General features: G+C 28.4%; 9 protein-coding genes across 9 annotated transcripts, besides 14 other annotated features; 5 read left to right on the top strand and 4 right to left on the bottom strand.

Moving 5' to 3' along the window:
- Positions 1-38: 38 nt before the first annotated feature.
- On the bottom strand, positions 39-1,721 carry CMU_040150 (uncharacterized protein; the record flags this gene model as incomplete). The annotated part of the gene is made up of 1 exon (XM_002139259.1): positions 39-1,721. One exon carries the CDS (start codon positions 1,719-1,721, stop codon positions 39-41), a length of 1,683 nt encoding a protein of 560 aa, XP_002139295.1.
- Positions 1,722-2,072: 351 nt separating this feature from the next.
- Positions 2,073-2,092: a microsatellite.
- A 93-nt stretch (positions 2,093-2,185) lies between these two features.
- Positions 2,186-2,261: a sequence feature (AT_rich).
- A 216-nt stretch (positions 2,262-2,477) lies between these two features.
- Positions 2,478-2,516: a sequence feature (AT_rich).
- Positions 2,517-2,607: 91 nt separating this feature from the next.
- Positions 2,608-2,707: a sequence feature (AT_rich).
- A 103-nt stretch (positions 2,708-2,810) lies between these two features.
- Positions 2,811-2,903: a sequence feature (AT_rich).
- Positions 2,904-3,329: 426 nt separating this feature from the next.
- Positions 3,330-3,350: a sequence feature (AT_rich).
- A 226-nt stretch (positions 3,351-3,576) lies between these two features.
- Positions 3,577-5,220, top strand: CMU_040140 (uncharacterized protein; the record flags this gene model as incomplete). The annotated part of the gene is made up of 1 exon (XM_002139258.1): positions 3,577-5,220. One exon carries the CDS (start codon positions 3,577-3,579, stop codon positions 5,218-5,220), a length of 1,644 nt encoding a protein of 547 aa, XP_002139294.1.
- Positions 5,208-5,284: a sequence feature (AT_rich).
- Positions 5,285-6,054: 770 nt separating this feature from the next.
- Positions 6,055-6,090: a sequence feature (AT_rich).
- Positions 6,091-6,346: 256 nt separating this feature from the next.
- Positions 6,347-6,387: a sequence feature (AT_rich).
- A 68-nt stretch (positions 6,388-6,455) lies between these two features.
- Positions 6,456-6,478: a sequence feature (AT_rich).
- A 173-nt stretch (positions 6,479-6,651) lies between these two features.
- Positions 6,652-6,714: a sequence feature (AT_rich).
- Positions 6,715-6,875: 161 nt separating this feature from the next.
- Positions 6,876-6,929: a sequence feature (AT_rich).
- Positions 6,906-7,454, top strand: CMU_040130 (uncharacterized protein; the record flags this gene model as incomplete). The annotated part of the gene is made up of 1 exon (XM_002139257.1): positions 6,906-7,454. One exon carries the CDS (start codon positions 6,906-6,908, stop codon positions 7,452-7,454), a length of 549 nt encoding a protein of 182 aa, XP_002139293.1.
- Positions 6,967-6,998: a sequence feature (AT_rich).
- A 216-nt stretch (positions 7,455-7,670) lies between the features above and the next one.
- CMU_040120 (CTP synthase family protein) lies at positions 7,671-9,794 on the top strand (the record flags this gene model as incomplete). The annotated part of the gene is made up of 1 exon (XM_002139256.1): positions 7,671-9,794. One exon carries the CDS (start codon positions 7,671-7,673, stop codon positions 9,792-9,794), a length of 2,124 nt encoding a protein of 707 aa, XP_002139292.1.
- Positions 8,934-8,977: a microsatellite.
- A 236-nt stretch (positions 9,795-10,030) lies between the features above and the next one.
- On the top strand, positions 10,031-10,706 carry CMU_040110 (uncharacterized protein; the record flags this gene model as incomplete). The annotated part of the gene is made up of 2 exons (XM_002139255.1): positions 10,031-10,237; positions 10,299-10,706. 2 exons carry the CDS (start codon positions 10,031-10,033, stop codon positions 10,704-10,706), a joined length of 615 nt encoding a protein of 204 aa, XP_002139291.1.
- Positions 10,707-10,793: 87 nt separating this feature from the next.
- Positions 10,794-12,113, bottom strand: CMU_040100 (NOL1/NOP2/sun family protein; the record flags this gene model as incomplete). The annotated part of the gene is made up of 1 exon (XM_002139254.1): positions 10,794-12,113. One exon carries the CDS (start codon positions 12,111-12,113, stop codon positions 10,794-10,796), a length of 1,320 nt encoding a protein of 439 aa, XP_002139290.1.
- Positions 12,114-12,208: 95 nt separating this feature from the next.
- On the bottom strand, positions 12,209-13,672 carry CMU_040090 (uncharacterized protein; the record flags this gene model as incomplete). The annotated part of the gene is made up of 1 exon (XM_002139253.1): positions 12,209-13,672. One exon carries the CDS (start codon positions 13,670-13,672, stop codon positions 12,209-12,211), a length of 1,464 nt encoding a protein of 487 aa, XP_002139289.1.
- Positions 13,673-13,987: 315 nt separating this feature from the next.
- On the top strand, positions 13,988-15,157 carry CMU_040080 (HORMA domain-containing protein; the record flags this gene model as incomplete). Its single annotated transcript, XM_002139252.1, has 1 exon — positions 13,988-15,157. One exon carries the CDS (start codon positions 13,988-13,990, stop codon positions 15,155-15,157), a length of 1,170 nt encoding a protein of 389 aa, XP_002139288.1.
- A 127-nt stretch (positions 15,158-15,284) lies between these two features.
- Positions 15,285-15,929, bottom strand: CMU_040070 (snoRNP protein gar1, putative; the record flags this gene model as incomplete). Its single annotated transcript, XM_002139251.1, has 1 exon — positions 15,285-15,929. The coding sequence occupies one exon, from the start codon at positions 15,927-15,929 to the stop codon at positions 15,285-15,287; it is 645 nt and encodes a 214-aa protein (XP_002139287.1).
- Between the last annotated feature and the right edge of the window lie 159 nt (positions 15,930-16,088).

The following is a 16,088-nucleotide window of genomic DNA, read 5'->3' as shown; positions in this document are numbered from 1 at the left end:
TACATTTAATTTAGTCCATTTATTCAATTCTCTCAAGCTTATCTTCTATATCTCATTGATTTAAAGTTAAAATTCAAATATAAAGTTCCATTTTCAAATTTATTTTTGAACCCACTTTTTGTATTTTTATCCCACTCTTTGTCTATTATTGAAAAGGCTATATCTTTGTAAATATTTCTATCACAAGTTATAACAAGTAAGACAAAATTACATGATGTATTTTCAAATATTAGCATATTATCATCTTCAAGGGTATCTATATTTTGTTTTTCTGATATTTCAATATTATTTATCTCAATATATTTCCTTTTAGTAGTAATATACCATCTAGGTACAATATGTTTATTTCTTCCCTTAAGTAATTCAGGAAATTTAACCTTAAAAGTATATCCATGAATAGTTTTAGGTGGTAAGCTATCTTCATTATAATAATTACGGTTATAACGATTCCAAACATATCGTGCATTGATTTTCGAATAAACTTGTGGAACTAGTAATTCATTATCATTTCTTTGATGATTAGATAAATTACCACTCCTAGATGGAATAGGAAATTCGACCATTGGTAATTGGACAAGTTGCTCATCCTCATTATTACAGTAAATTGCTCTTTTAGTTCCTTCCTCAATTTCTGAATGATTAATTTCTGATTTTAAACTTTCAATATTATCATTACTTTGAGATAACTCTATCTTATATTTTGAAGCTAAATTATCTAACCATTTACTAGCATTTCTCTGATACATTGATTCTATTATTTCGATGGTATTGTAAGTTATTTGTATACTAATAATGACTATTACCTTACTCCAATATTCTTGATCATCCTGCAACTTATTTTCAATATCTTTCTTCATTAAATGGAGCTCATCAAGATCTTTTTCTCTTATTACTTTTTTAATCTCATCATCATCATTCTCTAATATATTACTGTCAATTTCCGTTTTTTTTAAAATGTATTTCAACCCATATAAGACAACAGTCCATTCTGGTGCAAGTTCTATACTAGAATTATCATCTTTAAAAGATATATGGGAATCTACTTCTCTTATAATCTCATCCAAGATATGTTTGTCCTTGTGTCTTAGTATATGCTCTAGTTGACTTGATAATTTACAATGCCTCAACCAAAGAAGATAAGAAAGTGGAGTACCTAAACCTATTAAAATTAGAGAGTCAAGTGAGTGTGAAAGAGGTGATATATAGTTAGAAGTGTTGAAATGTTTGTTATTGTTATTGAAAAATGAAAACAAAAGAATTTTCCAAAAAAATTGATCCAACACAGATTCTCGCCTTTCTTTTAACTTTATTACTGACAAGCTTTTTATCTGATAACTTTGGAGTTTCTCCTCATCTTCTAACCAATTCAAATATCTTGTTTCCTCATCTTTAGTTAAATGGTTTTTTCTTGGAGGTTCATTAACTTCAAATTTTTCTCTTCTTCTATGTATAGCTAATACCTCATCAATTTCTATTGGACACACGCCATATTTAGACCATGGATACGTATTTCCTTTATTTTCAACTTGATGTTTCTCACTATTTAGTGTTTCAGCTTCTAGCTTCTTCTTCCAAATGAAAGGTACAGATAAACTGCTGTCACCAAATGGGTTATTATCATCTGTATAGCCTAATTCTTGTAGTATGCATAATCTATCTGATCTACATTCGTTTAATCGACGTAATTTTGTATATTTAGTCTCAGAATCCTCTTCCTCCATTCTATTAGAAATAAATGATGTCAAACCCCGGTATAACTTGAGACACCACGTTTTAGTTCAAATCCAAATTTGATAAAGAAAAATGTTTACCTGGTTATTTAAAATATATTAAGACACTTTAAACATAGTATATTTGAAGATTAAGGAATTGCATATAGATATTATTCAAAATGGAAACATATAATTACAGTGATAGCACTACTTTAACAGATTACACTATGAAATAGGCTAGCACTATAGTCAAAGGTCAATGAATAGCCACACTACAAAATATATGTATATTATTCTAATATATCAGAGTCAAATATAATTTAGACTAGTTATAATTAGGGACTATTGTTATTAGCACTAATATATATATATATATATATTGTATAAATTATAATTATTGTCAAAAACCCAAATACAAAGTGTGAACTTGTTACAAACTCGGAAATATTACAAATAATAACATATTTATGGTCTTTAAAAATCTTTTTCTAAAAGTTTATAAAAAATTAAATATTAATTTTGTTATTTCTCTAATATAATAAAATAAATGTAAGATTGTTATCTATATACAAACTAAATGAGTTCAACTTTATTTATAAGTAATATTTTAAGAGTCTCCTGTGCACTATATAAAACAATCAATAGATATGTTAACATAAATAATTAAACAATATACTTTACTTTTATATATACTATAGTAATATTGTCTCAAATGTACCTCCAAACTTTACTGGATTATTTCCTTGACAATTCAATAATTCTCACTTTTATTAAAAATTTCTAATATTTTAAAAGTTATTATTAGGCTATATTATACAAATAATCTATAATTTATAGTAACAGTATTTAAATATTCTTATTATAAGTTATTCTATTACAGTTAATTCCAGATATCTATTATTATTTAAAACATCTTTTTTTTAAAAAAAAATCTTAAATACTATAAATAATTATTTATTTTTGTACTTTTTAATTGTATATTTGTAAATAATAAACTTTAGTATTATTCAGTTTCAATCAGTAATAATAACCTCATAGGTACCTTAAAATACTTGAAAGCTTTATATAGAATTAATAATAAATTCAATCTAGTCAATCTAAAAATTATATTTATAAATTATGATAAAGATATAAGGCTCTTTTTAAAATTCTATTTTATATTTTATATATATGTAAATATATTAAAAATTTCAAGATCAGCCAATTATAATAGAATATTAAATTCAAATATAACCTATTTTTATTATTAGTGATATTGAATAATTAGAATATAATACAAATAACATCTATTTTAAAATGTGAAAGTTTGAATTGATGATAAAAGATATATTTACTTTATATTTTAATTGTGAATTACTGTATTATGGGGATATTTTATCAATATATAGTTATAAACATTTCAAGAATTAATTAATTAGTTAATATAGCAATATTTAGTAAGATTAAGTAATGTATAATATGTAATGAATATTATTTTACTTAGCATAGTAACTTTGATAAATGTTTGACTTCATGTAATTCAGATAGCAAAATTTCATTTTTTAGATATATTAACGAATAATATGAGATATCCAATTAAGTTGTCGCTATATAAATATATAGGCTTACATAAAGTAGATAATATTTATAAATAATTTTGATCTTGAAGTAATTACCTCCAATATAATACATCTTGACTAATCTAACTCTAGCTAAATCTAAAAAAGTAACTATATCAGAATGCATTTGGGCATCATGGACGTATATATGGCGCTTAAGTGCTGCAAAATAAGATGCGATTATCCCCAATTCTATGCACGCAATGGTTCAATTGAACTATACTAATATTCGTCTAAGATATCCCCTATTCATCATATAGTTCAAAATGGTAACTAGGCAAAAATTAAATGCAAGTGATTGGTTCAATGAATATATTCAATCAAATACTATGATGGTACCAACACCAGATAATTTTCTTAATCTTGTAGAACAAGTTGCTTATGCCTGCTATAGATTAAGACGATTTCCAGATGCCTTTAGCTTTAAGTGTGTTGAATACCAACAATCACTAAAGTATTTTCTACCTCCACCACCTATGCAGTTACCATTAACTGAAAAGATGATGTTGCAATCTAAAAATATGATATCTAGTCTATCCTATAGAAAAAATCACAATGTGTCTAGTATTGTAGATTTAACCAATAAATTAAATATAAATGGTGTTGTTATTTCTTCTAAAGGAATCAAGCACTTTCAGCATGACCTATTCAAATATATTCCCCTAAATGATATTGAAGAGTACGAGATACAGATGTTTAGAAAATACAAACCTAAAGATGGGGATTTAGATAATTTTATGCCTATGGAGAGCCTCAAAGGTTTTTTTGACCGTAATTATATACCTTTAGGATATATTGATGAAGATTTTATAAAAAATATTCAGCAAATAAATGATAATAAACAGAATAACAAAGTATCAATAGCCAAAATTTATTCAGGGATAACTTATAGGCATAGATTTTCCAAGTTATTACATTCGATTATTAATAAGATGGTATTTTTAATGGTTATGGCAGGTAGAGGGTGGTTTATTCATAGAGAGGCTCGTGAGGATCTTGTTAATTTTTTGTGTTGGCACTTATGGCATAATAGCACAGAAATTAGAGGAATTTATTTTGATTTTATAATAACAAGTGTAGAGAATCGAATACGTCATATAAGAGATTCTGTAGGGAGATATTATCGGAATCACTTAGGACAAACACTATCTCCAAATTCAACACTCACAAAACGTCAGAGCTATTGGATGAAAGCATCTGATTTCCAATTATTGAGACTTTCATCAATGCTGGAATTCTATGTTTTACGTAAACAAGCCTCTATAACTGTTGATGCTCTTATGGGTAACATAGAATATAATAACTGCGAGGATTATCTTAAGCAACAAATATATGCATTTTTATATTCTATAGCTACTCCTAGTGATGAAGAATTAAAATTACTACAAGGTAATAATGCTGATGACTTATCTAGAATTAAACATATTATGAAAATATTTGAATATAACTCATATTATATAATATATAGACGATGTGAATTTTGGTTTCAGCTTTTAGCTTTTAGTCAAGATAATAATTTGTCAAGTAATGCATTTTTAGTCAGTACAGTTCAACTTCCAATTAATATGGTTGCTTCTATTAAAGCTATTAAAACTCATATTTATAATTGTTTAAATATTAGTACTTCCAATAGAGTACCATGTATTCCTCCTGTAAATCCAAACATGGTCCAGTTATCTGATAAATTATTGATTTTACCTCCCAGTATAATGCAAGGATCATATTGTACATTGCCAGATAGTTCCAAAGTAAACCAATGTTATAATTCACCTTCATTAATATCTCCTACATTATCTCCTGAAATCCCCCCAAAATATATAGATAAAATTGATAAATCACCTTTGAAAGGTATAGATGCTCTTGCTCAAGCTGCAACTGATGAATTATATGAATTCAGTAATATACATTAAATAAGATTATAATTATATGATATATATATCTGTAATATTATAAAGAAATATATAATAAATTATAGTATTGAACAATTTGGATTAGTAATATACAAATATACAGATCAATCTATTTAAAATTTCATCCTTATTACATTAACTTAAATTTATTCCTATGCATTCTTCATCTATTAGATAAATTTATATATTTGTAACGACTTCGTGGTATATTCATTACATTATAAATTTACCTTGTTGAAGATAAATCTGAATTTTGATTAATTTGTATCTATTTAGGCTAAATATTATACTGTGAAGTTAATCAGTAATAGGTAGCTACTCTTAGTGTAAATTGAAATAGTATTGAAATTTTGGGGGATAATAATACTACATTTCTGGTTTTGTAGTCATAGTAAAACCTAAAGGAAATATCCAATATTAAGTAGTACTATTTATTTGGTGTTATTAAGTAAATTTGTTTTTATACTATTATTTTAGGTTATATTAAGTGACCATATATTTAGTATTAGATCACTTAAGTAGAGTTTTCATATACTTTTCTATATATATTCAATACAGTAAAATTCTAGATTATAATATATCTACAATTTACATTAAGAACAAGAACGACAATATTAGAATCAATTCGTTTTATACTATTAGATTTAGTAGTTTATATTAGTATTTATTGTCATACTGCCAGATAAAATCTTAATAATTAAACTGTATTTAGAATTTTACTTTAATATAAGCTTCTGTCTTTTCACTAAACACAATTCTACAATAAGAAATTAATATTTAGTGACATTTTCAGCTAGTTTGAGATACTTTAAATATTCTTGTCATTTTAAACACTAAAATATATTACAAGATTAATTATATTTAAATTATCAGTCAAGTAGATCATTTGATAAATAAGTTAGTAAATAAATATCTCCTTTAAATTCCCTACTCTATATTAGTAAAATTATGTTAACAGCTCAACTGAAAGTTTTAAATATACAAAAATCAGTATCATTTAATTAATCAGGTAATATAAAACTTCCATATAATATATTCTAGTTACTCTATACTTGTAATATTTAAGTGTTATACTTAAATTCACCTATATTATTTCATTATAAGTGCAAATCTTTTAAATATCTTCTTATATATTTAATGAAATTTATTTAAACAATATAATTTATACTTAATAGATATCTTTCTGAAATTCAGAGTTTGTACTCCAGTAATAATATAACCTTCACTACCCTTTCAATAAAATATTTAAAATTTAATTCAGCTTTCTACTAATATAGACTAACTTTTTTAGTTCATATATTTTTAATAAAAATCTGTGTTTCATTAAAACTTGCAACAATTTACAGAACACAAACAAATATTTTGACAAATCACTTCGGAACATTATTATTGATCCAATGACTAAATATTATGCATAAATATCCAAATAACTTTTAATTACTATTAATATAAATAACATCAAGTTTATTATTTTAAATTTCTATAATTTATTAACGAATAATCGATCAACTTAATTTTTATAAAATCCTTATCAATAGCCTTTGATCCTGTAACACATTGTGTGCAGATCAATTTCATGCTATTAAATTTGAAAATTTGTTTCTCCTTTCTTTTTTTTTTTTATAACTACAAGTCCCATTTTTTTTGTAGCTGTGTATATATCATAAAATATTAATTTTCTTATAATGAAAATTAAGAAAATAAAATATGCTAAATCAACAAGAGAGAAGCTACGTCGTTTCTTGGATAAAATAATAAAAACAAATTTATTTATAATAGTAACATTTATAACTTGTATTTTAAGTCTGGTTTTAGTAATTTTCCCATGCATCTATACCCATAATGGAGATAAATATGGAATTTCAATACCACTTTTATATAGTAGATCTTATATTGATTTTGTTCTATTAACATTAATAATAATTCATACATTGGATTCAGAACTAAATGCAGAAAGTCTAAAATATTATAATAGATCAAAGTCATTGCTTGTTACTCTGATTTCATCTTTAATAGCAACTTTTGCATCTATTATTACAGCTATAATTGGAACTTTGGAAGTTAGCAAAAGTTTGATTACAGTTACCATGATCATTGCATCAGCAGGTGAACTAGTTGTTATTATATATTTAGGCTCTTATATATATTCATGGTTTAATGCAGGAAGATCAGAAGTAAATATTTCTTTATTACAACAAACTTCTAATGATGTAATGGAGCCTGCAATTGTTTGAGCATATAAGATAAATTATATTATATATTAGAGTAACTAATAATCACTGAAGTGTTTATTTTAGATGTATCATATATAAAAAGTGTCTATACTCGAATATAGAGTAGTCAGGTATTGTCATATGTATTAATACTATAATTATACTTAAAAATAAACAAGAACCGCTTTAATGTAGTAATTCAGAGCATCTTTTTCTAATACTCAGTTACCGCCTAATATGTCGTATTTGTCTAAGGAATATGGTACTGTTTACTTGTCTGAAGATTTAGAAATTTCAAAGTTAAATTACTATAACACTTCAATGAGAGAATCAAATCGCTTAACATCACCTCGTTTACCATCAGCTTCGATTGATGGTTTCTATTCACAGAAACAAGTAAAATATGTGATTGTCACTGGAGGGACTTTGAGTGGTTTGGGTAAAGGAATAACTATAAGTTCTCTTGGGTTATGTTTGAAGAGTAGAGGTTATAATGTAACAGCAATTAAAATAGATCCCTATCTGAATATTGATGCAGGGACTATGTCTCCTTTAGAACATGGTGAAGTGTTTGTATTAGATGATGGTGAAGAAGTTGATCTAGACTTAGGGAACTATGAAAGATTTCTAGACATTAACTTGAATAATTCTAATTCTATTACAACAGGCAAGATATATTCTGAAGTAATTAATCGAGAAAGACGAGGTGAATATTTGGGTAAAACAGTACAAGTTATTCCTCATGTTACAGATTATATACAAGAAAGATTAAAAGTGGTTGGGATGACTGGATATTATGACAGTTCAGATAAATATTGTGTTCCAGATATATGCTTAGTAGAAGTTGGTGGTACAGTTGGAGATATTGAGAGTTCAGTTTACTTGGAAGCATTACAACAATTTTTATTTAATGTGGGGCCAGAAAACTTAATATTTTGTCATGTCTGTTATTTACCTTATGTTGGAGGTGAACTTAAGACAAAGCCTACTCAACATGGTGTTGCAAGATTGCGTGAAGTTGGTCTTAAACCTGACTTCTTGTTTGGTCGTTGTGAATTACCTTTGGATGATTCTTGTAAAAATAAACTAACAGTATTTACTCAAGTTCCAAAGAAAAATATAATATCTGTACATTCTGTTGAACATGCTTGTTGTGTTGTAGAACTTTTGGAGAGTCAGAAAGTAGCAGATAAAATATGCGGACAACTTGGTCTACCAATTGTAGAACCTAGAGAATTAATGGATAAATGGAGTAGTTACATTGAAATGATTAAATTAAATGATTGTGCAAATAAAGATACTGATAAATTAACTGACAATTATATTAATCAAATTCCTAAAACCGACGATCCATTTGTAAATGGTAGTGTTAAGATAGGTATTGTTGGCAAATATATTGCTTCTGCAGATACTTACTTAAGTGTATTTGAGGCTTTAAAACATGCTTCTTTATATTTAAAAGTAAGATTGAAGATATTATGGATTGAATCAAATCAATTAGAAGATGATGGTGATGATGATGATTACGATATTGACAATAGTGAATGTGGCACTTCAAGTAAGAGCGAAAGTACTTGGAAGATGTTAAGATCAGTAGATGGTGTCTTAGTTCCTGGTGGATTTGGACAGAGAGGTATTAATGGGAAAATGGCAGCAATAAATTATTGCCGCACCAATAATATTCCGTTTTTAGGAATATGTTTAGGGATGCAATTAGCTGCTATTGAATTTGCAAAAAATGTAATGAATCTTCCTTTGGCTATTTCTCAGGAATTTGAGAATGAATTTTCAAGCATTTGTAATCCTCCAATTACTAGTATAGAAGATTTGACACTTTTTCATCAAAAAAGTAGATCTTACAAAGAAGAAGAAATATTGAGTCAAGGAACTGTTTCTAATTTATCATCAAGATCTATTCACATAGTTATATCTATGGCTGAATTTTGTAGTTCGGTAAAAGGTGGTACAATGAGACTTGGTGGATGGAATACTGTTATTCGTGACAAGAATTCTCTTGCATACAAACTTTACTATAAATGCAATTTCCCTTCTTCTACTACAATATGTCATGATACAGGTGGAGAATTATATACTATTAGAGAAAGACATCGTCATAGATATGAAATCAATCCAGAATTTGTACCCTTAATGGAAAAACATGGTTTAAGATTTGTTGGTAAAGATACTGATGGTGAGAAAAATGAGATTCTTGAATTGCCCTCTCATCCCTTTTTCATAGCTTGTCAATACCATCCAGAATTTACTTCAAGACCAATGAAACCAAATCCCTTATTTTATGGTTTCATATTAGCTTCTCTAAAGAAGATACAGCATAATTGTGGTATTTATGACTTTATTTAGATCTCATGAATCTTTAATACTTTAAGTGAGTACTTTTAACTAACTGTTTATATATCTTGTTTCCAATATTATTCCAATTATAATATTAATATACTTTAGGAATACAATAGTTGTGTAATTTAATTCTATAGTTTATATTTCTATACTTAAGGCTGTTAAATAATTTCCATACATTGCCGCCACACGTGTTTCTGTTCTTCAAAGTACCTGTATAGAACTAAGGGGGATTTCTTGAAATGAAGAATTTGTTTAATCTGTATAGTACATTACTGCTGCTACTACTACTTGTCTCAGAGGTTTATACTAATGAATTAAGTCATATAGATGTTGAGTATAGATGTAATAATATTGTACAAAGGACTCATTTAGATATTCAGAATAATAACAAGTTTACACTACCCTTATCAGTTAATTATTCAGAGGGGGGATCTTCATGTATATATGTAAGTCATTAATACTTTGTATGTTCAACTGCATATAACTAATTGTATTATTTTGTTTTAGGAGGATGATGGAGTTTTGTTCCAAATTCCTAATTTAAATACATTCATAAAATCCAAAATAGCCTCGGAAATTATCTTGACAGTCTTCCTCTTAAATAGACAAATTATTGGTTTAAGTGCATATTCTAACTTAAATACAAGTGATAATGTAGTTGTAAACGTCGAATTTATAGAACAACACCAAATGGATGATATCAAAATAGAACCTTTATTAAGTAACAAGTCTGATAATAATAAACATAATAAAGAAATAAAGAATGTGTCATTTATACGACGTTATTGGTGGTTATTTATTATTGGATTTATTATTTATTCAATACTTTCTGTAGATCCAAGTACAATTGAAGGAATGAATAACTCTACAGAAAATAGTGGATTGCAAAGAGCAACAGTAACAAGTAGAAGATAATTTAGTAATTGATACAATTAATTAAATATAGGATAGACCTGAAATATAATAAAAACATATATACATAATATATATGGATAATCATCTTTACTTTGTTATAATTGAAATAAAGAGTGGGCCTAATCCACAATTACTATCTGGTAATATATATGCACCATATTTTGTATATTCCATAAAGAATTGACAATAGCTAAGATCTTGATTTATTACTTCATATTCCCTTGATTCTAAATTTTGTTGATCTGTTTCAATAATTTCTGAACAAGCTTGTTGTCTGTAGCTCAACAAATCCATTTCCTTTTTGAAATAGTCATTTATTTCTGACTTTGTTTCCAAAATATTGTCAATTTTTTCATTGTCGCTGTTATTTATTGTTTGGACTTTGTTATTTTGATATATTGAAGTATCTAATTCATCCAATTCTCTATATTTAAAATCTTCATTTTGTTTATAATATTTCATTTCAAGAGGATTTAAATTAATACAACAAATATTAGTATTTCTATTATTAAAACTGCTAACCACTTTGGACAGATCATGTAAACATTTATTAGGATTGTATCTAAACTTCTTACAAAATTTAGAAATAACATCATCATTTTCAATTAAGCTTAATGCACATGTGCAATATAATAACATTCCTCCCTTCTCTAATAGAGGATATATATTGGATAAGATTTCTAACTGTTTTTTAGCACTTTTTTTGACAGTCCCTAATGACCAATTTTGGATACTCTTATTTAGTAATAAGTGTCTATCTGATGTACAAGGTGCATCTAAAAGTATTCTATTAAATGTCCTTTTTTTTTTAAGGGCCTTGAGTAGTGAGATATCAGAAGCATCACTTCTTATTAATTCAATTTTCAATTCATTCATAAGATTCTTGCCTAAATATTTATTTAGGATAGTTTTTAGACGTTGTAGACGAGTATAGTTGTATTCATTGCAAACTAGTAGTACATTATTTTTATCAGTAGTACATGTATTAAGCTGTAACAATCTGGATATTCTAAAGCTAAAAATCAAGCTCTTTCCTCCTGGAGCCGCGCATGTATCTAGGATAGAACTTTGGTTATCTAAATCGAGAAGATAACTTACTAAGATACTAGCTCCATCCATAAAATAAACTTGCTCCTCCTGGATTATCCTTGTACTATTAATAAGTTCATTTTCTTCTTTTGTAATTATAAAAGTATTAGGAAAACACCAAGATTTATATGTTAGATCTTTAATTTTTAAATAGGATATCTCATTATTATAACATTGAATATTATTTGACAGTACTGCAATGTGGCTTGTAGGTGATGTAAGTGATGGAAGCAATTTCTGAGTAAATCTCCTATTGTCAAATCCATTTTCATGGTAATAATACCAGCCATAATAACCTTGTAAATTTGTTGGTATCATGATTAAAGTGAAAATGAGAATATTTTATTACTTTACAAGTTAAGAGGTGACACTGCCCATGAAGAAGCGCCGCATTATAAAAGTTTATGGATTTTCTAGATATCAGTACTCTTAATTTTAAAGCTTTGAGATATATCCCAAAGATGAAGAACATTATTATTTGAGAAAAAACTATAAGCGTCACTGCTAGAATGACAATAATATAGTTTCCATGATTTAAATAACTGTGATTTCTCAGTACCTTCCCATACTATATTACAGGAAGTTGCTTCACAATCAGAGGGTTCATCCCACTTTATTCTCCTTAGCATAAGATTTTTATAGAACTTAATGGACTTTTGGCTACCTTCTATATATATAATTGATGGTCCACTAGAATTTACAACACAACATCCTGTTAAATGGCAATCTTTAGCATTTCTATCTATCTTAAATATGTAACGCTTATAAAACAACTTTTCAACATGGAAAATTGCACAAAATACCACACTATCTGATGGTTTCATTTGCCACTTCTCTGCATTTTTTTTACTTCTCTCTTCAGGTGTTAGTTGTCTAGCTAAATTTCGTTGTTCATGTGCCTTAACTCGTTCCTCCATTTGCTTTCTAATTTGTTGTTCAATATTTGAGGGATCTAAAACAGCTCTATCTCCATATACATTTAATAGATTCGATAACTTTATTTTGGGTGGAGGTGGAGGTTCTAGTCCCATTCGAATTCTATCCTGTTTCTCTTGTTCTTTTTCTTGTCTCCTACGTCGACGTAGTTTGGCTCTTTCAGCAGGTGTAAGAGTAACAAGAGGGACTGCTGCAGTATCAGGGTCATAATAAGGTTCTATAGGGACTGGATGTTCTATTAGATTTGTTATTTTTGAATATAATATTTCAAATGGGAACTCTTCACTATATTCACTATTCTTCCTTTTTATAAATTGTAAGTCCCAGGATTCAAATTCAGGTATAGGTTTCCTTGACAATATATCTATATCATTCAAATAGCACATTTCATTATTTCCTCTTAAACTCCTCTTTTTTTTTCTATTTACTGATTCTTGTTCTGCTTCTTCTCTTTGAGTAAATGTGCCAGCTTTTATAAAGCGTAGACCTTTCTTAGTCTTTTTTTTTGTTATTAAGGTCGGATCATATCCAGTAAGATCTTCAATAAATTTACCAGACTTATTATTAGCTGAATCTAGTACCTCTTTTTTAAATTTCCTAGTTCTCTCTATATTCATGTTAACTTTAAGAGTTGATAGTACCAGAGGCTTTACAGACACAGTTTGATTCTCTCCATCTGATTCACGCTCAAGTCCACTAATCCTGTACGGTTCATCTTTTGGATTTAATAATGGGGTTTCTGAGTTTGAAAAATTGTTTTTTCTTAAAGCTGCCAGCTGTTGCTGAATTTGTAGTTGTACAAGAGCTGCTCTTCTTGCCTTTTCTAGGGCTTCTTGAGCTGCACTTGTGGCTAAACTAGTAGATATTCTCTCTTTATCACTTTTCTCATCCCAGCGAGATCTAGATCCCTTTAGTTTATTATTATTTTGAGAGTCCTCCATATTATTAATTCCTCTTTTATATTTCTAAGGGCTCAGAATTTGCCGCCTATTGAATTTGGAATACCGGTATTCGCATGCAACATTAGTAACCCCCATTAAATAGTCATGGTAATACCATTGCTTAGTATAACTTAAACTACTTGAATAATTAATAAATTAATTACAATGGCAACGACACAGATTGTAAATCAGACTCAACAGGTAAGTATTAAGACAATACAGCTCCAATATTATTAATGTAGATACCCACATATCACTTTGTTTCATGACTTTACAAAAAAAAACTAGCAAATAACACAAATCCAATCTCTTAATATGATGAGAAATGCAATAAGAACAGCTGTATCATCTGTGGCATATTTACGTAATCTATTTGATGAAGAAGCCTTTGAGGATAAGAATGTCTCAGGTTTGCAGCTAAAAGTTTTAAGGCCATTTAACAACGAGTCTAAACTAATTTTGAACTGGCTTGAAGATGGAGTATTTGATGCCCTAGAAAAGGAATACCTAAAGCTTTTAGTATTTGGAATACATGGGTCATGTGATGAGCTAATTGAAAGTTATCATTTTTATTTCAGCTATAATGCTAACGGTATGACTGATATAAACTGTGAAAGAGTGACAAATGAAAATAAAGTGATTGGTAGCTCAAGAATTGGAAATGAATATAGTGGATATAGCAAAGAGTATGCTCGACAACAGACTATTCAGTTGCTACGAACATTGATATTGCTAACTCAATCATTGTCTCCATTACCTGAAATTCGATATATGTCGATGAAGCTTTGGTATTATGAAGATAAAGTACCTAGTGATTATGAACCTAGTCACTTTCGTCCTGCAAGAACTTCTGATATTTTATCTTATGGTGATATTCCAATGGACACTACTATTGGGAATGTTGAAACGAAATTTCATTCTTTATCAGTGAAAGTGAGAAGTATAGTAGATGAATATGACGAGACCTTCAAAAAACATATCTCAAAGGGAGTTGATACTGGTGAAGAACTAATTAATGATACTCCGCCAAGTATGGTTAGGGGGATGGTGAATAAACAAACAATTCAAAGATATCAACATGAAGAGGGGCAGACTGTTAAGTCATCTGATTTATTACATAGGGAATTTAAAACTAATAGTCTTGTTCAACGTATTACATCTCCTCAAGATGATCGAACAATAAGAACTCTTAACAGCAATGTTGATATATATGACAGAGCTCTAGAAGTTGTCAAATTCTTAAAATTTGTTAACCGAGATAATCTTGCCATGGCTCTAGATATTGAACTAGAAATTGCATCTCAAGTTATTGAAATGCTACTAGAAACTGGAATTTTAGCAAAGGTAGCAGTTAGGGGGAAGGGTTACCCAGTTTTATCTTCAAATTCAAAAATTAAAAAGGGAAAGACAAGATCCAAATTGAAGAAAACAGCTAAAGGAAATTCCATAGCATCAAGAACACCATCTAGAAAAGTAAAACTTTAAGTGGAAATTAGTTTTAGAAATTAAAATAACGAGTATAAACAAGTAAGAAGAAGCAAAAAGTATTTATAATACTATTTAGAAACAGAATACGAGTTTAGATGGCATATATAGATTTAATTAGGCATTATTAAGGTCTTACTCTTCCACCTCTGAAACCACTACCCGGAGAGCCCCCTCTACCACCTCGACCTCTAAATCCTCCACGCCCTCTATCTCGTGTTTTATTTATGGAGCTATCACCTGATTTTTTGACAATTTTACTCTGGGCTGGTTTTGGAAGGAACCTAGATATTGGAAGGCATTGCTGTGGATCAATGAAGACTTTAGTATTCTCAGAAAATGACTCAGCCTTAATATCTTGTTGCATCTTTATTGAGAAATAATAGTTATTTATTGGACCTAGAATCTCTTCAACTTTGCCTATCTCCTGTTTATTTTCTAGAAATATCCTACCATTAAAATATGGAACTTGATCTTTCAATGAGCTTTGGCAAACAAGTTCATTTTCAGTAGAATGTATTACTTTACCAACTTCAATGATAGAGGATGGAGGACCATTGAATGATTGCCTACCACCTGAACTACTTCCCCTACCTCCTCTACCTCCTCTACCTCCTCTACCTCCTCTAAAACTCCCACCTCTACTACCTCTTAAATTTCTACAACCATGTCCATCTCTACTTGACATCTCAGCAATTTTATAATAAATTTTGTCCTTACTATGGCAACTTAGTTGTAAGTCCCCTATAGCCTTAATGTCAATCGAGGACATTGGGAATATTACCGCTTTAAATGTCTCGGACTATCCCCGGTTAAAATACTGTATGAAGATGAGAAAGTCATAATACAAGTAGAAACAGATATAGGCAAATTTATCTAATTTAAGAAGTTACATGTTTATACATGAATTAGAGAAGCCTCCAGACTCCTC

This window comes from Cryptosporidium muris, genomic scaffold (genome assembly GCF_000006515.1).
Source record: "Cryptosporidium muris RN66 scf_1106632373453 genomic scaffold, whole genome shotgun sequence".
Taxonomy (NCBI): Eukaryota; Apicomplexa; class Conoidasida; order Eucoccidiorida; family Cryptosporidiidae; genus Cryptosporidium; species Cryptosporidium muris.
Note: the sequence above shows the minus strand (reverse complement) of the source record. Positions and strands in the feature narration are given on the sequence as shown.